Source organism: Protopterus annectens, chromosome 2.part0 (genome assembly GCF_019279795.1).
Source record: "Protopterus annectens isolate FY-2018-M chromosome 2.part0, PAN1.0, whole genome shotgun sequence".
Lineage (NCBI taxonomy): Eukaryota > Metazoa > Chordata > Ceratodontiformes > Protopteridae > Protopterus > Protopterus annectens.
In genome coordinates, this window is record NC_056728.1 from 1,277,992,335 (window position 1) to 1,278,014,735 (window position 22,401).

General features: G+C 40.8%; 1 protein-coding gene across 3 annotated transcripts in view; it reads right to left on the minus strand.

Annotated features, from left to right (window-relative positions):
• The window catches only part of FAM13A (family with sequence similarity 13 member A), a 2,572,531-nt gene that overhangs the window by 1,713,881 nt on the left and 836,249 nt on the right, over positions 1 to 22,401 (minus strand). For all 3 annotated transcript variants that reach the window (XM_044061451.1, XM_044061452.1, XM_044061450.1), the window contains one exon: positions 2,187 to 2,270. In XM_044061451.1, coding sequence (XP_043917386.1) covers positions 2,187 to 2,270 — 84 coding nt within the window. The remainder of the gene's footprint in view (positions 1 to 2,186; positions 2,271 to 22,401) is intronic.

A 22,401-nucleotide genomic window follows, 5' to 3' on the forward strand; every position in this document is an offset into this window, starting at 1 on the left:
TCACACTTACAGTGATTTTCATCAATTTTCACTCTAGCCATTTCATAATCAGCTTGAACAAAAGGGTCATACTGACAGTCCAAAACAGACCAAACGCTGTTAAATTGCATACAACCATTGGATATTTCATTGTTCATGTTGTTAATGCCATTAGGTAAATCCATGATACTTAAATCCACGACCGTCGCTTGCTCATCCTCAGAGCTATGGTTCCCATGCACTACACCATTTTGTTTAATAAGCAACATACTAAGAGATTTCTGTATGTCTATCATGGTAGACACCAAAAGCCTCAATAGACTTGTATCTCCCACAGAAGGTGTAGGATGCACAGAAAGTTCCAATAAAGGATCATTCTCCACTTCGGCCATCAGGAGTCACGCACCAAGAAAACACCAAGAGTAGAAAAAGAGTGTGTCCAGCCAATACAAAAGCATACTCCAAAAAGCAAGGATACCTGATGGTCAATGTAAGTTGGAGAAACAGTTTTAGTGTACAAAAACTTTAATACATGCTTTCGTCAGTGAGACTTCATCAGAAAAAATTCATATCAACAAACAAGACCATTATATACCTCACAGTTAATTATCAAAACACCTTAATTAATTAAGTTTCCCAATTCATTAACCCTTACAACATTAACAAGAATTTTTTTATGAATAAGGCAACCATAAAACATATAAATATACTAAACACACATAATAAATAAAAACATTGAAACGCAATCAATTCAATATTAATTAATACTGTTTAACTTTCAACTTCCTACTTTTAAGAAAGCATTTAATATTAATACTGTCATTGAGCCCTGGTTTTATATCCGCTCCTAATCTCACTTGCCAAAGTGTTTCCCTTTGCTCTAATACATTTTTATAATCTCCACCCCTCAGATCACTTTGCACTACTTCTAGTACTGAGAATAAAATAGTTTTAAAATTAACACATTCAATAGAATGTTTATATAATGCACTTCATTCATTTTTAGTTCTAATGTAATAAATATGTTCTCTCATATGCTAAAAAAGTGTTCTGGTAGTCATTCCCACATAGTACGTGTCACTCCCACTACATAAACCAATATAAACAATTCCCCTGGATTTACATGTGTAATACCCTGGAACTTCAAAAGTTTGTTCTAAGAGTGGAATCATGATGTATGGACCTTCAGAAATAAACCCTCATAAATTGCAATTACCACAATTGAACATACCTTTTTTGTGAACATTCTGTAATAAGTTGATACTTCTTTTGTATCATCTCTTTCCAACAATTTCTTAATATTATGAGTGTTCCAATAAACAAAGCCTGGTTTAGTCCCTATAACCTCCAGAAGGTCTTTGTTTCCTTTCAAAATCCTCCAGTTGTTGTAAACTATATCCCTTATAAGTTGACAATCTGTGGTCATATCCATACTGAACATGACTGAATGTTTTACCCCTGTATCAGTATACAGGGACTTATTTTTCACTATAGACTTTCTAAGAATGGGCGAGTAGACATAATTTCTTTTCATCAGAACATCTTCCTTAGTAGATACTACATAGTCAACATCATAACCCCTAGCTAAAAATAACTCTGTAATAAATTGAAATTCAGAGTTAACATCACTTTCTTGGATAGTCATCCGGCTAGCCCGAATGTATTACCCTTTGGGAATATATTTCTTTATAAACCCAGGATGATTACTCTGGTAATGCAGATAGCCGTTCGTAAATGTATCTTTTCTAAATATTTTACTATCAAAAACATTTTCTCTTTGGTTCCATGCTAAATCAACATCTAAAAAGTTTATACTCAGACCACAGCCACCCTTTACAAACTTAAGATAGCCTGACATGTTGTTAATGTCTGTTATAAAAGTATCCACTGCTATATGGCTAGCTTCCAAAATGAAAAACAGGTCATTTACAAATCTAGAGTAATGCAAAATGTTATACTTTTCATATAAATACACCAATTTAGTGGTTTCCCAAAATGCCATTACATTTTATATAACTGTATTCATTGCGGTGCTGCTTTTAAGACTACTGATGAAAGGTACAGAGCATAAAGATAACCAATTGAGATATAAGCTTCCAATGCACATAACTTTGATGCGTTTGTTAAATATTGTTGATAATGACAGTATATTTCACACTGAAACAGATGCCCAAAAAAGAAAATACAACATGACCCTTTTTACATACCCTCTTTCTTCTTGGCAAGGGCTCTGGCATACTGATACTGCTGTCATTTGATATGATCGGTACAGGTGACTCTAAAGTAGCTGCCTGTCAAAAATAAATAAATAAATAAGAAAGAAAAAAAGAGAAATCATGCATGACAATGTTACATACATGACAATGTTATACAAGGCCATACAATGGTCTGATAATTGCATTATTAGTAATTCAGTAATGCTAAATAATGCACCTATACCAGTTTATATTAGTATGTCACAATATTCTTTAGAATGGGCTTTATTAGCTATAGCAATAGAGGTGATTACCATAAATTAGAAAAATGAATCACCTATAAATTTTAATGAGTTTCTTAGTTCAGCCAAAGCTGTATGCCAGAAAGATAAATGCAATTGCTATATGATCTAATGCCAATAGAATTAAGTTTAAGTACTAGACTAAACTGAAGTTACTATTAGATAAATATATTTAAATATCACCTGGAATTAATTGAAATATTAACTTTAATTTAGTTACTGGCATTTTATTATTACTGTAAAGACTGTGAACAGTTTTTTTATTGAATAAAATAATAAATATATAAATAAAATGCCATAAAGTAGCACAAATATTACCTCAGAGAATGCCATGCAGGACATACAAGCAATGGCAATGAATGAAAAAATACAGTATAGAAACAATATGACAGCAAATAAAAGACTGCTTAGCCCACCTTATCTATTATTCTATAAACTACAGCTCCTTGTTAACCAATACAGTACAATACTTTTCCTTAGATTCCCCTACCACTGTTTTACGTCTAATCCATGCATTTTTGAATATAATCAGTTTCTGATTCTGTGCTTCTCAGAAAAGCTACATCATGGACTACCAGCCCTCTCTTGAAAAATAATAATAATAATAATAATAAACATCTTCACATAACTTTGGAGGTATCTTCCTTCTATTCTGTACTCATACAGCTCCTTCTCTAAAAGACTGTGTACTTGTGCACAGTTCTCTACCTCCCTCCTTCCTTAGAGGTTATACATATTAACTTCCTCTAAATTATAAAGTTTATCACAGACTCTGCACTACTTCCAAGTTAGGAATTTGCAGAAACAGTCTTACATGTCGTATTCAAATGTGGTCTCACCAATTGTCTGCAGAGAAGAATAATGACAACCTGTCTTCTGGTAAAGTCTCACCTTAAGCAACCCAGGAGCCATAAGGTCTTCCTGACTGGCTTCTCACTTTGTCTGTCAGCCTTTATACCATGCTCTGCAACAACAACATGTGTTGTTAGTATCTCATTCCTTTTACACAGCTACCCAGCTGCATCACCTTAAATGTTTGGAACAGTCCTCTAAATTGCATAAATCCTGTTCTTGTCCTGCTTACTTTTTCTATATATATCTCATTAGAACATCATGTAATTTTTATAGAAATTAAAATTTTATTCTATTGCCTTTGGCACAAGAACAGACCATGGAGTGTACCACTTAAAGCTTTGACTATCTTCACTATGGATTTCATTTCATTCTACATTTCTTGTCCTGATACCAACTCAGTCTTTAACCCAAAATGTCACATATTACCAAAGTGGGCCACCTCCTTACACCTCCTTAAAGCTTTGACTATCTTCACTATGGATTTCATTTCATTCTACACTTCTTGTCCTGATAACAACTCAGTCTGTAACCCAAAATGTCACATATTACCAAAGTGGGCCACCTCCTTAAAGCTTTGACTATCTTCACTATGGATTTCATTTCATTCTACACTTCTTGTCCTGATAACAACTCAGTCTGTAACCCAAAATGTCACATATTACCAAAGTGGGCCACCTCCTTACAGACACATTGTAACATTAATTAAGTACACCTTTGGTAACTAAATAAACAGAGTCTGTAGGTAATCCCCCTAGGTGGTCACACTAATGGGAACACACCCCTCATTTCGCAAACAGAAAAAGACATGTACCAGGAAACAATATTCAGCTTTCAGTGTCCAGCAAAAGTGTTCAGGGAATGCTGATGTGCTGCTGCAGAAATGTTATTTAAGGAGGCTTTGTGGAAAAAGGCCTCAGAGGTAGTCACTGCTTTAGAACAGCGAGCTTGAGAAGGTGCAGGTGCAATTCTTCCACGATTTTCATGGCAGGAAGCAATGCAATTATGCATCTTGAGAGGGTGTGCCTGTCAAGCAGTTTAACTTCAGATTAGATAACAGACAAATAATTGATTATTATGAAAAATTCTGCTCTGTACACAAAATACAAGATGATTGTGGACATACATACAGTACAGAAAATAACTACCATGAACAAACACAGTACTCAGAAACAAATACAGGCAGGTGAATAGATTGATGTATTCTGAAGTTAATTTATGCATCAATTATCAAACATTTCCAAGTTAAACCCTGTCTTATACACACATTTTATATATATATATATATATATATATATATATATATATATATATATATATATATATGTATATATATCTAGAGAGAGCATAAAGAGCCTGTAATGCAGCAATCCCACACATAACATGGCAGCCACCTAAACAAGGGTCTTACAGGACAATAACTTCAATACTGCTGAGCCTGCAGGTTCAAAAAGAGGAACTTCAAGTTTCTTCAGCATATCCTGAGAAGTGAAGGACCTTTGACAAGAGGCCTGAGCTGGACAATGACTTGTAAGGAAGGCTTAAAGACTGTGAAGAAAGTTACTTAATCAGAATGCATGTCAAAACAGAAGTTAGAGATGGGCTGCCAAAAAGTAAGCACAGTAGTCAAACATCTCAGATACAAAAAGACTAGTGAAATAGAGACAGGAAAGGATTTCTTACCTTTTCTGGTTGATCAAAAGAAAAGCTGAGCCCATTTTCTCTGTATGTCTTTTGTGGATACTGCCAATGGGCCAGTGAAATAATGGCAACGTCCCCCTCCAGAAAGCACAGCCTCTTGACAATTAATTGGAAGTGTAAAAGTCAAGCGCTTATAAAATGTAATCTGCAAAAGGTGTATCTGCCCAAAATGGGGCATATCTTAAAACTACAGAGCTTACAAATAGCTTCAGGCAGCTCTACTTTCTACATTTTTATTTGCATTTAGAAGAGAAGTGTGTAGATCATTTGACATGCTGATTACAAATTCAAACGTTTTGAAGAAGGGAGTGGTACAGCATTGTCTTTAATCAATTTATTCAGAGTTCAAGGCTCTGTGAATATTTTTAGCTTTTCTTTTTTAACAACTGTAACTACTGACCCACTCAGTCAGTTCAGTTTCCATAACAACCACACACAAGCTCTCTATTCTTTTCAGTTCCCATTCAATCATGAATATAACTGCTACAGGTACTCTCCTTGCTGCATGTATTACAGCTATTACCCAACTATGAATCACTTGGTAAGCAACCTACCCTAGTAGCAAACTAGCATATTTCTGCAAAGTATGGCTAACATCAAAGTGCTTGAACAGGAATCATACAAAATAAAAACAACCGAGTCTTAGGACCATTTCCGCCCTTCCAATACTCGCCATTATACTGGACCCCCTGTCATGAGAAGGGTCAGGCCAGTTAATTTAGGGGTAACATTGTAAATTACTATCTAATTATTCAATTCTCACTTAAAAGAAGAAATTTGGTACCACGCTGCTATTTGAGAGGTGCTGAATCCACTGTGTAATAAACCTATCTCTTCACCTTGTTTTATTTATCTGCTGGTGAAGCTTTAGATCCTTGGTCCTGTTATTTGTGTAATTATTTGATTTGCTGAAATGCAACAGATTCAGGACCACAGGGTCTCTGATAGCATGGAAAGCAGGACAAAGATCTCCTCTTAGGAGTTGGTAAGATATTGAGTACAGGGAGAGTGCTCCAAGTCTTTTCTGATAACTTAGGGTTTTTAAGCAAGGGATGGTCTTCATTAGAAATCACTGGGGTCTCTCTAGTTATTTCATATATCTAGTGAAGTACAGTCCAAAAGGGGCACTGTATTTAATAACTGACTCGTGTAATCAGTGCTGGGTATAGGGGAACAATGACCTCTTTTCATCTGGATGATATCCCTTTGGCAATCAGCTGCATCAAATAGAAAGACTTCCTAATAAATGCTGTCACATGGTGATCAAAAGAAAGGGAATTATCAACCATGTTCCCAGGTTTCTAGATATATGTAGGGGAAGTAGTACTTTACCAAATATGACAAGATTGCATTTTATGGTATTTAGTTTGAACCCATTTTTAGTACACCAGGTATTCACAAGTATAAATTCCTGATGAAGGGCTTTGGTGTTTGAGGGTGATTTTACAATAATTCCCAGTTTACAATTATCTGCAAACACGGTCAAACAGAGGTCTTGGCTTGTGTTCTGGAGGTCAAAAAAGCAAATTCCAAACAAGAGGGATCCCCCACATGTGGTACACTGCTGGTAACTTTCATAACTTCTGATGAGGCACCTGCTACCTGTACTGTTTCTTAACCAGTTTGCTACCCATCATATCACATAAAAATTATGTCATAAGCTAATTATGCTGGCATTGGGTATGGTATCAAATGCTTTTGCCAGGTCCAGGTATGCCGCATAGACAACATAACCACTGTCAACCACTTGTGTTACTTTTTCAAAGAAGTTAACCAGATTTATCAGACATGATTTACTCTTGACAAAACCAAACTGCTGTGGGCCATGCATGATGAGATTTTTAGTGTTGCAGTTTATCAGGCCACTAACAATATGCTCCGGGGTTTCACAGGTAAGACTCATCAGGCTAACTGGCCTATAATTTCTGGGGTCAGTTCTGGTGCCACCCTTGTGGAATGGCATTGTCACTGTTGTATTCCAAACCTCAGGGACAATCCCAGTGCCTTGCCAGACTCAGGTTAAATAGTTTAAGAAAGACAAAATTTACCCCAGGACTGCCCTGTGTACAACTAATGGACAGAGGCAGCTCCTAAATGCTTTATCCCATGCATTGGTCCCCTCAAATTATCTATGGTATAATTCCAGTTATTCTCACTGGGGTAATATATAACTATCCACCAAGGGATGGGTAAGGCCAATCTACAACCAAATGGGATAGGTTATTTTGAGCACAAAATGGGTCAGCTTAAAATAGCTTACAAGGGCAGCTAGCTTAGTACTTACCTATGAACCTATAAGAAACTTTTCTATTAAGGCACATTTATTACTGGTTAGTAAATAACCAGGTACATTGTCATGCCCCATACAGAAAGTAGTTTTAGTTTTGGATAGTACCTTCAAAATATGTTCTTTAGGAATGATGGGGGATTCTGAGATCAACAGGGATAAGAAAGCTTTGGCTAGTGATCTCCTTGGTGAAATTTGCACCAAATTTATTTCAATTTGCTAGTATGCTAGTAGATGATTCCATTATGGACAGGTTCTGAGCAATGTTGGGCTCTTAGTTTCCCCACATAAGAAGGCTTTGTAACTGTCCTTGGCTTCAGATGTTAATCTAAGCCATATGCCTAACAGTATTCTTTATTTTTTGTCAGTTTTCTGGTGTTATCCATGATTTTGATCAGCTGTGTATTTTAAGGAGCCCCTCTTTCTTTATTAAGTTTGTTTAGGCTGGTGAACCACCAGGTTGGTTTGCTTCTAAATTTTCCACTGTATTTGGATCTGGTTTGGACTGCCTGTTCAATACATTTATCTAAGTAGGAGGATAATCCAAGTTTGAAGTTGTCTGCTGTGGCCACATCAGAAAATATGTTACTGTAAGTGAATTTTGAAAGTTTGTCATATAATTTGATAAGATTTTTACATTTAAAATCATTGCATCCTGAGAAATTTGTCTCTGTAGCTTTAGATATTGCAAAAGTGAAAGTCACCAGTGCACAATCTGAATGAACTGGGAACATAGATACCAAGGGGGCAGTATATAATCTGGTCTAGGGAGTTTTTGTGGATGAGACTGAAGAACTTTTGGGTATATCCTACATCTGAGTTGTAAGTGTTCCTGTTTACTGATGGGTAGTTAACCTCTTCCAAAATAATGGACTTCTTGTTTATAGGGTGTACTCAGAGTACATTTAAAACCTCATGTGATCAGGGGGATAAAAAGGGTAATCTGTAGCAGGTTATACATTGATAATCAGTCTTGTTTAGTCTGATTTGAAGCTCAATAAGTTCCACTTGAGGGTCTCTAGGAATCTGTCTGGAGGGGATATGATCTCTAACAAATAAGGAGATGCTAGCACAGTTTACATAGGGTCTGGAGGCATGGTAGGATCAAAACTTGGGTAGGGCTGGAGTGCTTTCTGAAACTTTAAACCAACAGTAATTACATAGATATGGATATGAATTGAGCACAGCCACCTTAACGTGATCTTGTTTTGTATTTGATATTTTAGTTACATTGGAATGTCCATCAACTGGACCATGCCTCTGCACTATGGGGTCAGCAAAAGCTTTGACTAGTATTTGGAAGCCTTGGAAAGGGTAGTGCAGGCCAAACTTTGCAAAGCAGGTAGGTCTGTCAATTACTTCATTCATATGCCGAAGCATACTGAATATCACTGGAATGACACCAACTAATTAGCTAGATGCTGAAGCTACCTTTTCATTGTACCTAGGTATTAACTTAGGAGAAGGAAGGATTCTTCTCAGGACCAGGGTTTTGTCTACATTTATCACATACATGGAGAGTTCTGCCATGTCTTTCTGAATCTCCCTCAGGGTCTTAAGTGCCCGGTTGTTCACCTCATCACCCCCCTATCACAGTCTTATTTGCTAGATGAAACGGCATGAATGGTCCTTGAGATATTCATGATCTTGGCCTCCAAAGAAAAACTCGCTATCATCCTGCCTTTGTCCAGCCTATTGATTATAGTCAGAGTAAACTTTATTGTCATTCAGACTTCACACAACTGTGCAAACTGAATGAAAATTTGTTTCTTCGGACTCAAAGTGCAAAACATCACAAGAAGCATTACAACAGTCATTACTACATCACAGCAAACCATTACAGACGTAACACCCAAAACATTTTACAAATCTAAACAGTACATTATTGCACAGAATTCCAACAGTTATCAGTACTGCACAAGAAGGCTAGTTTTGCATTGGTTGATTTACTGCACCAAAATATGAGCTGAGACTACCATTTGAGTTATTGCTTAAAAACATCAATTCTCATCAACATAGATATCTGCTACACCTGATGGCCAAAATCATGCATGTTATTAGTAGAGTTGAGTAGTCTGACAGCCTGTGGAAAGAAGTTCTTACTGAATCTGGCTGTTTTGCACCACATACTGTGATGGTGCTTGCCAGATGATAGGAAGGAAAACAGTCCATGGGAGGGGTGAGTGAAGTCCCTGACTACTTTAGTGGCTCTGATGAGACATCAAGATAGGTATAGGTCTTGAATAGATGAAAGAGTGGCACTAATAATGTTTTCGGCTGCTTTCCCTACCCTTTGAAGAGACTTCCAATCTGAAGCAGAGCAGTTTCTGTACCACACCAAAAGACTGTTTAAGATACCTTCTGTAGTGTCCCTGTAGGAGGTTGTAAAAACAGGAAGTGGAAGGTTTGTTCTTCTCATTCTTCATAGAAAATGGAGATGCTGTTGTACCTGCTTGACAATGGAATTTGTGTTTAAGGACCATGACACATCCTCTGCGATATGTACCACTAAGAACTTGCTGCTTTTTACCCATGCCACTATTTCTCTGTGGATGGTGCACTCCATGGTTTCTTCTGAAGTCAACAGTTATCTCCTTAGTCTTGTTCACATTCAGTGCTAGGTTGTTGTTGTCGCGCCACACACTCAGCTGGTTAATCCCCTTTCGGTAGGCTGTCTCATCATCATTTCTGATGAGACCCACAACTGTTCTGTCATCTGCAAACTTAATTATGTGATTCAAACTGTACCTGGCGATGCAGTCATAGGTCAGCAAAGTGAACAGCAAGGGGCTCAAGACACAACCCTGTGGTACCCCAGTGTTCATAATGATGCTCTCCAAGGTGTTCTTGCCAATGCATACTGTCTAGGGTGTATCTATGAGAAAGTCTAATATCCAATTGCACAGTGGAGTACTGAGACACAGTTGAACTAGTGTCTTTATCAGATGCTAGGGGATGACTGTGTTGAAGGCAGAGCTGAAGTTTATGAACAGCATACACACATAGCAGGTTTTGTTTTCCAGGTGGGCCACAGATAAGTCAAGTGCCAATGACATAGAATCTACCTTGGAGCGATTAGATTGGTATGCAAATTTTAGTGGATCAAAAGTAGCAGGAATTTGGTGCGCCTTGTTTGCTGTGGCATAGACTGGATTCGGGCCTGCTGGATCTAGCTTTGTTTGTGTAACTTGAGCACTAATCCAGGCATTCTCTAAATTATTCAATTGTATTTATTACTGCTTGGTAGTAACTTGATTAAAGTGTAGCTATCATTCTCAGTCTTTTGGATTAAGCACTTGGGCTTCAGACCAGTTGTTTTACATTAGGAAGGTTTGTGGCATGCACTGTGGTGGCAGGACAGGTAGCTTTCATCCTTCTAAGTTGGGAACTGCTGATTGAGAGCCCAATGTCTGTTATTCTTAAAGTGTATTAGTTCTGGTTTAAGCACTTGGGCTTCAGGCCAGTTATTTTACATTAAGAAGGTTTGTGGTCTGCACTCTTGTGGGAGAAGAGGCTGGACTCTGCCCTTCTGAGCTGGGAATTTCTGGTTAAAGGTTTATAGTACCTGAATATTTGAACTGTATCTTACTGAAATTGGTACACCTTGTTTGCTGTAGCATAGACTAGATCCAGGCCTGCTGAATCTAGCTTTGTTTATATGCTTGTTGTTTGTTTGCTTGTTATTTCCCTGGAACGCTAATTCCACCTAATACGCTTCTCAGCTTCTGTGGATCACTAGTGATATCTGCATTGCTTACTGTACTTATTTCCTTGTTTCACTTGAAAGAAAGTTACTGTTTGTCGTTTTTGCATTTAAGTTACCTGTAACACATTGCATTTAAGTTACCTGGCACTTGCTCACTAAAGCAATTATATAAGTCAGCACTAAAAATTAAAAGCACTACACCCTCACTCCCCACTGGCCCTGGTTTTCAATTATTAAGGAATTCCCAATATTATTCTAGCATGTCCAAAGGTCAGTTGTCAATCTCCTCTCGGTCCAGCTGGTGAATCTGGGAATCTTGAGGCAATGTTACAACTGCCTCATGTACACAGACAACCCTCTCCTCCTCCCAACAAATTCCAACACATGTGAGAGATGCAACCATATAGCCAAACTGGAGGCTAAGCTCTCTCAACTCAGTACTGGCATAACCAGTCAGGAGGAGAAGGAAACCACACTCACTACAATTCCAGTCTCACATAGACCTACCACGACAGCAAACCAAACACATAATCACACAAAAACATACTGGAGGCTCTAAATAAAGATCTGCGAAGCAGCAGAGACCTCCAAAGCAGACACCCAAGCAGCCGCTACCCCAAAACAAAACACGTGCAACACATATCTCACAAAGCCAGTGTGCCAAACAGTCACAGCCCTTAAGACTAAACAACACACCTGATACACTTGTAATAGGTGACTCTATCGTCAGGCACACTGACGTCCCGCTCACCAGGCTGAACAAGGAGAGGGTCACGGTGAGCAGCCTGTCGGGCGCTAGGATCCGCCACATAACACAAGCACTCAGGTCACTCCAAGGCAAGTACAAATATGACTCAGTCATTGTCCATGCTGGTGTGAATGACCTGAGACATACCTCCCTGGACTACATGAAAAGAGACATAAAGGAGCTCTCTGAGCATGTAGCCCAGGCCGGTATGACCCTGACCTTGAGTAGCATCTTACCCTCACCAAGAATGATGCCACAATATGAAGACAAGATGATCAATTTCAACAATTGGCTTAAGTACTGGTGTCATTCAAAGGGGATCCAATGCCTGTCAGCTTGGGATGATATGCTCAACAAGCCACGATGCTTCGCTAGGGACGGCTTGCACCCGTCACCCCTGGGCTTTCGGATATTGGCAAAGGCTCTTGCTACCCCCATTGTGCCTTTTTTAGACAAGGCTCAAAAGACAAACCCACCTCCATAGGTATCACAAGGGATAAGAAACTAAGAGTAATGCTACTCAACACCAGAAGTCTAAACCTCAAGATGCATGCACTCGAAACTCTCCTTAGCATGGAGAACATCGATATCTGTGCAGTAACAGAAACCTGGTTCAGGGCTCGCGAGAGCACCCCAGCACTACCAGGTTATACCTCATACCATGCTTTTTGGCCCCAAAACTTGGACCGAACCACAAAAGGAGGGGGAGTATCGATATTCATCTAAGATACCCACACCTCCAGGTTGGTGGCAAAGCACGAAGCATCAGAGACTATCCATGTGCAACTAACAGTGGGTAAAACTGCCTTCCAGTTTATAGCCTGCTACAGACCACCCTCCCAAACCCAGGAACCCCACTCGGCCTTCCTGAGAACACTGGAAAATATGAAGGTCTCTCCAAACACCATTATATTGGTGACTTCAACTACCCAAACATAGACTGGGAGCATTACTCTAGCTCCAACACCTAGCCCAAAGGTTCCTAGAATTTATAAACTCAAATGCTATGGAACAACTTGTTACCACTCCCACAAGAGGGAAAACATACTGGACCTGATCATCACCAACATGGGGACTCTATGCTCCAGACCAGAAGTGTATCCCTCACTGGTAAGATCAGACCATAAACTAATCTCACTGGATATTCACATCCCGACCCCACCCCTGCCCAGAAAACCACAGTGAAAAACTTCTCTAAAGCAAATTTCACACTCCTCAAAACTGAGGTGGAATCCTTCAAAGCCCGGGCCTGTGGAAAATGCCCAGACCGCAGAATCCTTTATAAACGCATTCTATGAACACCTTCAGGAATGCATGGATCATCGATCCCAAATAAAACCAAGACCCAATCCTCCAAAGGCAGGCGTCCTGTCTGGTGGACCCCAGCCATAAACAAACTATACAATAGAAGGAGGAAGCTACTAAATGATAGAGCAAAATCCCAAAAGGGAAGGCATCACTGATCAGTATTAGCAAAAACTATGGACACACATAAAATTGTCTAAGGCTAGCTTGAGAGAAAAATTGCACAGGACACTAAGGATAATCACAAGGCTTTCTTTAGTTATGTTAGGAACCTGGGTGGTAATTCCCAGATATGCTCAGAATTAGTCCAAAATGACAAAAATACACGAACCCAAAGACATTGCCAACATCCTAGCTGACAGGGTCAGCACAAACTCCCCACCAAAGGGCAAATATCTATCCCAGCAGAGTGCTGCCCCTGACATCTCAGATGCTCAGGTAAGAGCCGCCCTCTCCAAAGCAAAAAACACAGCATCAATGGGACCAGATGGTGTCCCGGGCTGCGTCCTACATGAACTCCAAGAAGAGCTAAACCCAAACATAAAACTACTGTTCAATCTCAGCCTTACTACAGGATATGTGCCCAAAGAGTGGCGACAGCAACAGTGGCCCCTCTCCATAAAGGTGGTGCCTCAACGGATCCTGGAAACTATCGCCCCATAAGCCTGACTAGCTTGGTCTGCAAAGCTGTGGAAAGGATCATCATGGACCTCATAAATAAAGATATTGGGGACCTACAAACACTGGATCCTACCCAGTTCGGCTTTGTTAAGGGCAGATCCTGCCTCTTAAACCTGGTTGATTTCTTTGAAACAGTCACCAAGGCCATTGTGAGGGAAGGTGGTCCACACAGCCTACCTGGACCTCGCAAAGCCTTCGATACAATACCCCACTCGGGCATTATAGATAAGCTCACCAGCTTAAATATAAACCCCTATGTCACTAGATGGATTGCAAACTGGCTCAAGGACAGAACCCACATGGTTAGAATTGCTCGAGCCATGTCAGACTCCAAACCAGTTACAAGTGGTGTCCCACAAGGCTCAGTCCTGGGACCTCTCTTGTTCGGTATATATTTCTGAGGTACAGGCCAACACGGAAGGACTGTGGCTGACCAAGTTCGCAGATGACTGCAAACTGGGCACCATAATCGACTCTTCAGTCGACACAAGCATCCTCCAAAAGGGCCTCATAGAAACAGACAACTGGTGCCACAGCCATGGCCTCAAGCTAAATGCCAAAAGTGTATAGTCATCCCCTTTGGCAAAACAAAGTGCCCACAAATTACCACATAGGTGGTAATCCATTAAGTACAGAAGAAGTAATTAGGGACCTGGGGACCCAAGTTGATAGCAATCTCTCATTTGACAACCACGTGGCCAAAGTGGTTAGAAAAACATTTTATATAGCCCACCTAATCATGAAGGGATTCACATCTAGATCAGGGGATGTCATCGTGCCTCTTTACTCATCCCTCATCAGACCCATAATTGAGTACAATGCCTTTTGGGATGTACCTTACCAGACACCTGCAGCAACTGGAAAGACCCCAAAAGTACCTCACCAAGAGGATCAAAGGGCTCAAACAGATGCCATATGCTGCCCGGTTAAAGAAACTCCAGCTCTACTCAGTGGCATACCGCCTGTTCAGAGGCAATCTGTGCCTGGCGTATAAAGCCATGTCCAACCCGGAATTAATGGACATGCTGCACCTCAGAAAATCCAAATCCCATCGAGCCACGTGCTCGAGACTTGAACCTCAGCACTGAAATAAATAGGACATGCTGGAGGGACAGATTCATAACCCAGAGGCTCCCTTCACTCTGGAATAAAATCCCAGTCCAGGTTAGGCAGAGTCCCTCATTGACTCTCTTCAAGAGGAATCTTGATGAGTGGATGGGAGATCATAGGTTTACCCCGGGTATCACTTCTGTGTCACTGTTAGACAGAGGCACAGTATACTAACCTCGAAAAAGGGCATACAAAAATAAATTTAAAATGGGTGGCGAAAGCCAAACACATTCTGGCTAGGCTTATAAATGCCCTCGGGCAGATAGCCTAGTATGAACCTATGAACCTACGTATTGATGTTATATAGTCCTTGACCAGCCTTACAAAGCATTTCATTACAGTGGAGGTTAGAGCTAAGAGGTAGTAGTCACTGAGGCTTGATGGTGGAGTCTACTTCGGCAATGGTATGATGGTTGTGTTTTTAAAACATTTGGGTATGATGGCCTGACTCAAAGAGCTGTTAACTATATCAGTGAGGATGTTTGTCAGCTGATCAGCACAGTCTCTCAGTACCCAACCCAGAATTTTATCAGATCCACTTTCCTTGGGTTCACCCTGCATAAAGTCCTCCAAACATCAGCTGGGTTGAGACAGAGCAGTTCAACATCTGGCTGGTAAAGACTTTTGTGGGTTTAGTGTTGTTCTTTTCCTCAAACTGGCTAAAATGCACATTCAGCTTGTTGAGAAATTCAGTGCTGTAATTGCACTGAGAAGATGAGGGCCTGTAATCTGCTATGGATTGAATTCCTTGCCACAGATGCCTGGAGTCTTTTAGGTCTGTGAAGTGACTGAAGTTTTTGTCCATAGCCAAGTTTGGCATCTCTCGCACCCCTATTTAGACTCACTCTGGCTAACCTAAAAGCATCCTTATCCCCCAACTTAAAGGCGCCATTTCGTGCTCTCAGAAACTCATACAAACCACTTGTAACCCAGGGTTTCTGGTTGGCCCATATGGTGATGTTGTTATTGACTGTAGAGTCTATGTGATATGCCATGGAGTGATCATTCACGAACATTTTTTTTAGAGTCATGTAATGTATTAGATCTGAGTTCATTAAAATCTCAGTGACTCATTTTAGTATGAATGCCAGGATGTGATATGGTGTTCGATTTAAGGTGAGGCCAAGTACTTGTGAGTCTAAGAGGATTCAGCAGGTATTTTGTTTTAGAACCTCAACATAAGACATTTTAGTGTGAAGTTGGTGCAGGTTGTGGTGAAACTGTGTGATACTCACAATAAGTCCATTTTTTGATAGAGAGGGGGGTCTCCATGTTAGTTAGATATTAGTTTCTCACAAACAGAATGTGCTATATTTAGTAAAAGTTCATCTGTGAGCATCAAGGGTAACAAGCCATGTTGGTATTCTATCACAGTACTGTAACTGGAAAATTATTTTAATATGAAAATTATTTTAATATGAAAATTATTTTAACTGGAAAATTCTAATGGGGAAACTATTTTAATATTAAACTGCTTGCAAAATTAAGGAGCACTTAATAGCACTGTAACAGTGAGCTGACTATAAATAACACAGCAGATTAGCTTTTGAGCAAAACTGATGGAAATGCAGCAAAACATGGCAACCAGCACTTTTTATTTATTTACTTTATTTTACATTTGGTTACTGTGAAAGTCCGACTGGACACAAGTCCTTTTTCAGTGGAGGCCTGGGAGGAAATGTTCCACATATAACAAGCGATTACTACAATTTCACATGTACAGCTCCATATATAAGAAGTGATAAGTAAAATACAATTTCACATGTTCAAGAAGACATTTAACATATATGCAATAAATACAGATTTTGTTAACAAGTCTTGTGATAGAATTGTATCTATGAAAGTATGACAAATTTTACAAACATAGGATGTAGCATGTTTGATTAAACAACAATTCTTCTGCAAAGAACACCAGTGGTAGAATAGCATACCTCAGTTATCTGTACATAGAACTAGGCATGATTGTTGGAAGGAAGACAGAGATACTAATAATGAAATGTGCCAGATGAACAGGGAGTACAGGCATAGAGTACAGAAGTGGGATTACTGTAAGAGAGTCAAAGGAGGAGGAGGTAGCACAGCCTTGGTTATACCTGTGGTTAGTTGCTAGAGGGAAGGGTGGGGGGATGAGCTAGCCAGGAGAGACAGTTACAAATCCAGCTGGATTGTAAATGTGTTTTTGGAGAGTTTTATACTGAGTTAGAGGTGTGGGGCTGATATAATAGTGGGAACTGTATTCTACTTTTTAGCTATACAATGAGAAAAGAGGGATACACCAGCAGAGTTGTTGGCTTTAGTTTCTTGAAGGAGCGATTTGTTATTAGAGCATAGGGCTCTGCTACTGCAGTAAGGATGTATGAGGTTTTGTAGTGCTGGGGTTTTCTCTGGGGGACATAGGATTTTATGGGTTAGTATAAGCTGGTTGTAGAGGAGCAGAGTGGGAAGTTTAAGCCAGATGAGTTTTTTCAGGGCTGAGTAATGGTGTGTGGCCTGTGAGCTACTGGAGGCGAACTTAGCAATTTTGTTATAGCAGGCATCAAGTGTAGCTATGTCTGCTTTTCTCAGATTGGTACGTATGGGGGAAGCATATAAGAATGTAGACGAGAAGTGTTTGTGCAATTTTTACTCTAGTCTTATTTGTGAGGAATTGCTTATTTCTAAATAGTCCCCCTAGTTTTTTTGTGTACTTTCTTTATGGTGAGGGATACATGAGTGTCAAATGTCATGTTACAGTCTATCTCTACTCCTAAGATTTTGGTATGAGTGACAGGAGAAATTATTGTGTCATTGTTAGAAATGATAGAGGAAGTGGAAGTGGAGCAATTAGTAGGAGGGAATATGAGAAGTTTTGCTTTACTGGGGTTTAGTATTAATTGAGAGTAGATAAGCCATGTGTTTTTACTTGTAGTTCCTGAAGGGGTGGGGAGGAACAGATTACAGTAGAGTCATCGGCATATTGGATGATTGAGGCATGCAGCGTGGAGGTATGGAGGTTGTTAGTGAAGACAGAGAACAGTAAAGGACAAAGGATGGAGCCTTGGGGTATGCCAATTGTAACTGGTAATAGTGGTGAGAGTTGGTTAAATCTTTAGAGATACCTCCTTTGTGGAGTGGGATAATGTGAGAGATCTTCCAGATGTTGGGGACTAGGTTTTCTGATACTGAGAATTTGATAAGTATGGATACAGAGTACGTAATGGCATCAGCTGCTATTTTCAAGAATTCAGCTGGGAGTTTGTCAGAGGATAAGGTGGTAGGTTTTAGTTTTTTAATGAGTTTTTTAATTTTATCAGTAGAGACAGGATGGAAAGCAAATGAATTGTTGCGAATATGAAGATTAGGTGGCGGGGTTTGGGATGGACAGATCTGTGAGTTGGCAAGTGCAAGAATGGATTCAGTGAAGAATTCGGTGGAGACACTAACAGAAGTATCAGTTATGGATGGGGGGGGGGGGGGGCGGTCCTGACTTTCTGGGGTGGAGAATGTTGTTAATTGCTGACCAAAATTTCTTAGAGTTGATATCTGGCTTATATATTTTGGTAATAGTTAGTTTTATCTAATTTGATGCACTTCTTTGCCTTGTTATGCAGTTCAAGATAACCTTGTTTGTCTATAAGGGATCTTGTTTTGTGCCACAGGGCACAAGCTTTATCTCTGGATTTCAGCAGAGATCTAGTGTCTTTGCTCATCCAGGGGGCATAGTTGGATTTGATTCTAATGATTCTGGGGGGCCTGGGAGTTTAGGATATCTAAGAAGATAGAGTTGAAGTACTGAATTTCTTTGAGTTTAAGGCACTTGAGCGGAGTCCAGCTGCAGGGTTTGAGAGTATTATAGGTTCATAGGTTCATAGGTTCATACTAGGCTATCTGCCCGAGGGCATTTATAAGCCTAGCCCATAGTTTTGTGGCTTATGCCACCCCTTTAGTTTGGAGAAACTATGCCCATTATTTTGCTGTGCCTCTGTCGAGCAGTGACACTGAGGTAACCCCTGGGGTGTATCTGCGATCTCCCATCCATTGGTCAAGATTCCTCTTGAACAAGGCCAGCGAGGTGCTCTGCCTCACATAAACCGGGATTTTGTTCCACAGCATAGGGAGTCTTTGGGTGATGAATCTATCCCTCCAGCACATCCTATTAATAACCGTGTCAAGGTTTAAGTCTCCCGCCCTTGTGGCTCTGAGGGATCTAGATTTTTTGAGATGAAGCATGTTCATCAAATCTGGGTTTGACATGGCCTTGTATGTCAGGCATAGGTCACCTCTGAGCAAGCGGTAAGCAACTGAATATAACTGGAGTTCTTTCAGTCGGGCAGCGTAAGACAGATTTTTGAGACCCTTTATCCTTTTGGTGAGGAACTTTTGTGGCCTCTCCAGCTGCTGCAAGTGTCGGGTCAGATACATTCTGAATGGGGCATTGTACTCTATCATTGGTCTGATGAGTGATGAGTATAGGGAGACTATGACTTCCCTTGATCTAGATGTGAATCCCTTCATGATAAGGTGGGCAATGTAGAAGGTCTTCCTAACTACTTTAGCAATATGAGTGTCGAATGAAAGGCTACTGTCAACCTGGGTTCCCAGGTCCCTAATAACTTCTTCTGTGTTCAGGGGATTGCCACCTATATGGTAGCTAGGGTAACCTTATTTTTCCCGAAGGGTATGACTATGCATTTCTTGGCATTTAACTTTAGGCCATGGCTCTGGCACCAGTTATCCATTTCTGTGAGACCCTTCTGAAGGATATCTGTGTCGGATGCGTTTTCAACTACGGCCCAGTTTGCAGTCATCTGCAAACTTTGTCAGCCATAACCCTCCTGTGTTTGCTTGTACTTCAGAAAAGTAGATGCCAAACAAGAGTGGGCCCAGGACTGAGCCCTGTGGGACACCACTTGTGACAGGCTTTGAGTCTGACATGGCGCCAGCAACTCTGACCCTGTGGGTTCTGTCACTCAGCCAGTTTGCAACCCATCTTGTAATGTATGGGTTTATATTTAAGTTGATGAGTTTTCAATGATACCCGAGTGAGGTATTGTATCAAAGCCTTCGCCAGGTCTAGGTAGGCTGTATGGACTGCCTTTCCCTCGTCAATGGCCTTGGTGACTGTTTCGAAAAAGTCAACCAAGTTTAGAAGGCATGATCTGCCTTTGACAAAGCCAAACTGGGTTGGATCCAAAGTCTGCAAGTTCTCTATGTCTTTATTTATGAGATCCATTATGATCCTCTCCATGGCTTTGCAGATAAGGCTTGTCAAGCTAATGGGACAGTAATTTCCAGGGTCGGTGGAGGCACCGCCTTTGTGGAGTGGGACCACAGTGCTGTCGCCACTCCTGGGTACGTATCCGGAGGTGAGACTAAGATTAAACAGCTGTCCTAACTGTGGGTTTAATTCCTCGTTGAGTTCATGGAGCACACAGCCGGGGACACCATCAGGTCCCATGGATGCTGTGTTCTTTGCCTTGGAGAGAGCAATTCTCACCTATGCGTTAAGAGATGTTTGGGGGGGCTACAATCATTTGGTATAGATATCTCTCCTTTAGGGGGGGAGGGGGGGAGAAGTTTGCACTGAACCTTTCAGCCAGTATGTTGGCAATGTCTGTAGGATCAGTAATCTTCACATCATTTTGAACTAATTCTGAGCATATCTGGGAGTTTCCTTCTAGGTTTCTGACATAGCTAAAGAATGCCTTATGGTTGTCTTTAGAGTCCTTAGCTATTTTTTTCTCAAAATTAGCTTTGGATGATTTTATGAGAGCTCTTAGCTTTTTGCTTATAGTGATCAGCGGTGTCTTACCTTTTAAGGATTTTGCTCTATCTTGTAGTAGCTTTCTCCTTTTGTTGTAGAGTTTGTTTATGGCTGGGGTCCACCAGACTGGACGCTTGCCTTTGGTACAAAGAGTCTTTGTTTTGCTTGGGATTGCCTGATCCATGCAGCCCTGCAGGTGCTGGTAGAAGGTATTTGTAAGTGATTCAGCGGTTTGAGTAATGTTAACCGCCGGCTCAGGGGCCTTAAAGGAGACCACACTAGTCTTTAGAAGTGTGAAATCGGCTTCGAGAAGTTCTTTACTGTGGTCTTTTTCATTTCGGTGGGGCGGGATGAGGACCTCCAGTGAGATTAGTTTGTGATCAGATCTCACCAGTGAGGGGTATACTTCCGTTGAACATTGTGCTCCCATGTTCGTGATGATGAGATCAAGTATGTTTTCTCCTCTTGTGGGGATGGTGACTAGTTGTTCCATGGCATTTGAGTTTATGAATTCCAGGAACTTTTGGGCTAGAGTGTTTGGGCTTGAGTAGTGTTCCCAGTCTATATTAGGGTAGTTGAAGTCACCTAGTATGATGGTGTTGGAGATACATTTATCCCCTCCAGTGTTTTCAGGAAGGCCATATGAGGTTCCTGAGTTTGCGAGGGTGGCCTGTAACATGCTACAAATTGCAGAGCAGTCTTGCCTATGGTTAATTGCACTTGGATGGTTTCCGATGCATCGTGCGATGCCACCAATCTTGAGGTGTGGGTGTCCTTGATGAATATGGATACCCCTCCTCCTTTCTTGGTATTGTCCAGGTTTTGGGGCCGGAAAGCATGATATGAGGTAAAACCTGATAGTGCTGGGGTGCTCTCAGGAGCCTTGAACCAGGTTTCTGTCACAGCACAGACATCGATGTTCTCCATACTGAGAAGGGCCTCGAGTGCGTGCATCTTGAGGTTGAGACTTCTGGCATTGAGCAGCATTACCCTTAGTTTTTTTTCTTTGTTTTGTTCTAGGGTGGTAGGTTTAGAATTTGAGCCTTGCCTAAAAAAGGCACTATGGGGGTGGCAAGAGCCTTTGCCAAAATCCGGAATCCCAGGGGTGACAAGTGCAAGCCGTCCCTTGCGAAGCAGCATGTCATCCCAGGCAGACAGACATTGGATCCCCTTTGAATGACACCAGAGTTTAAGCCAATTGTTAAAGCTGATCATCTTATCTCTGTATTGTGGCATCATTCTTGGTGAAGGTAGGATACTGCTCAAGGTCAGGGTCATACCTGCTTGGGCTACATAATCAGAGAGCTCCTCTATGTCTCTTTTCATGTAGTCCAAGGAGGTACGTCTCAGGTCGTTAACACCAGCGTGGACAATGATTGAGTCGTACTTGTACCTGCTGTTGAGAGACCTGAGTGCATGCGTTATGTGGCGGATTCTAGCACCCGACAGACAGCTTACTGTGACCTTCTCCTTACTCAGTCTGGTGAGCGGGGCGTCAGTGTGTCTGACTATGGAGTCACCAATGACTAGTGTGTCTGGTATTGTGTTTGGCCTTAAGGGCTGTGACTGCTTGACACTCTGACTGTGTGGTCTATGTGTTGCAGGTGTTGTGTTCTGAGGTGGTAGTTGTTTGGGTGTCTGCTTTGGTGGCCTCTGCTGTTTTGGTAGATTTTTGATCAGAGCCTCCGAGTATGTCTTTGTGTGTTTATGTGTATGATTTGAGGTTGTGATGGTATTATGTGAGACTGGGTCTATAGTGTGTGTGGTTACCTTCTCCTCCTGTCTGGTCATG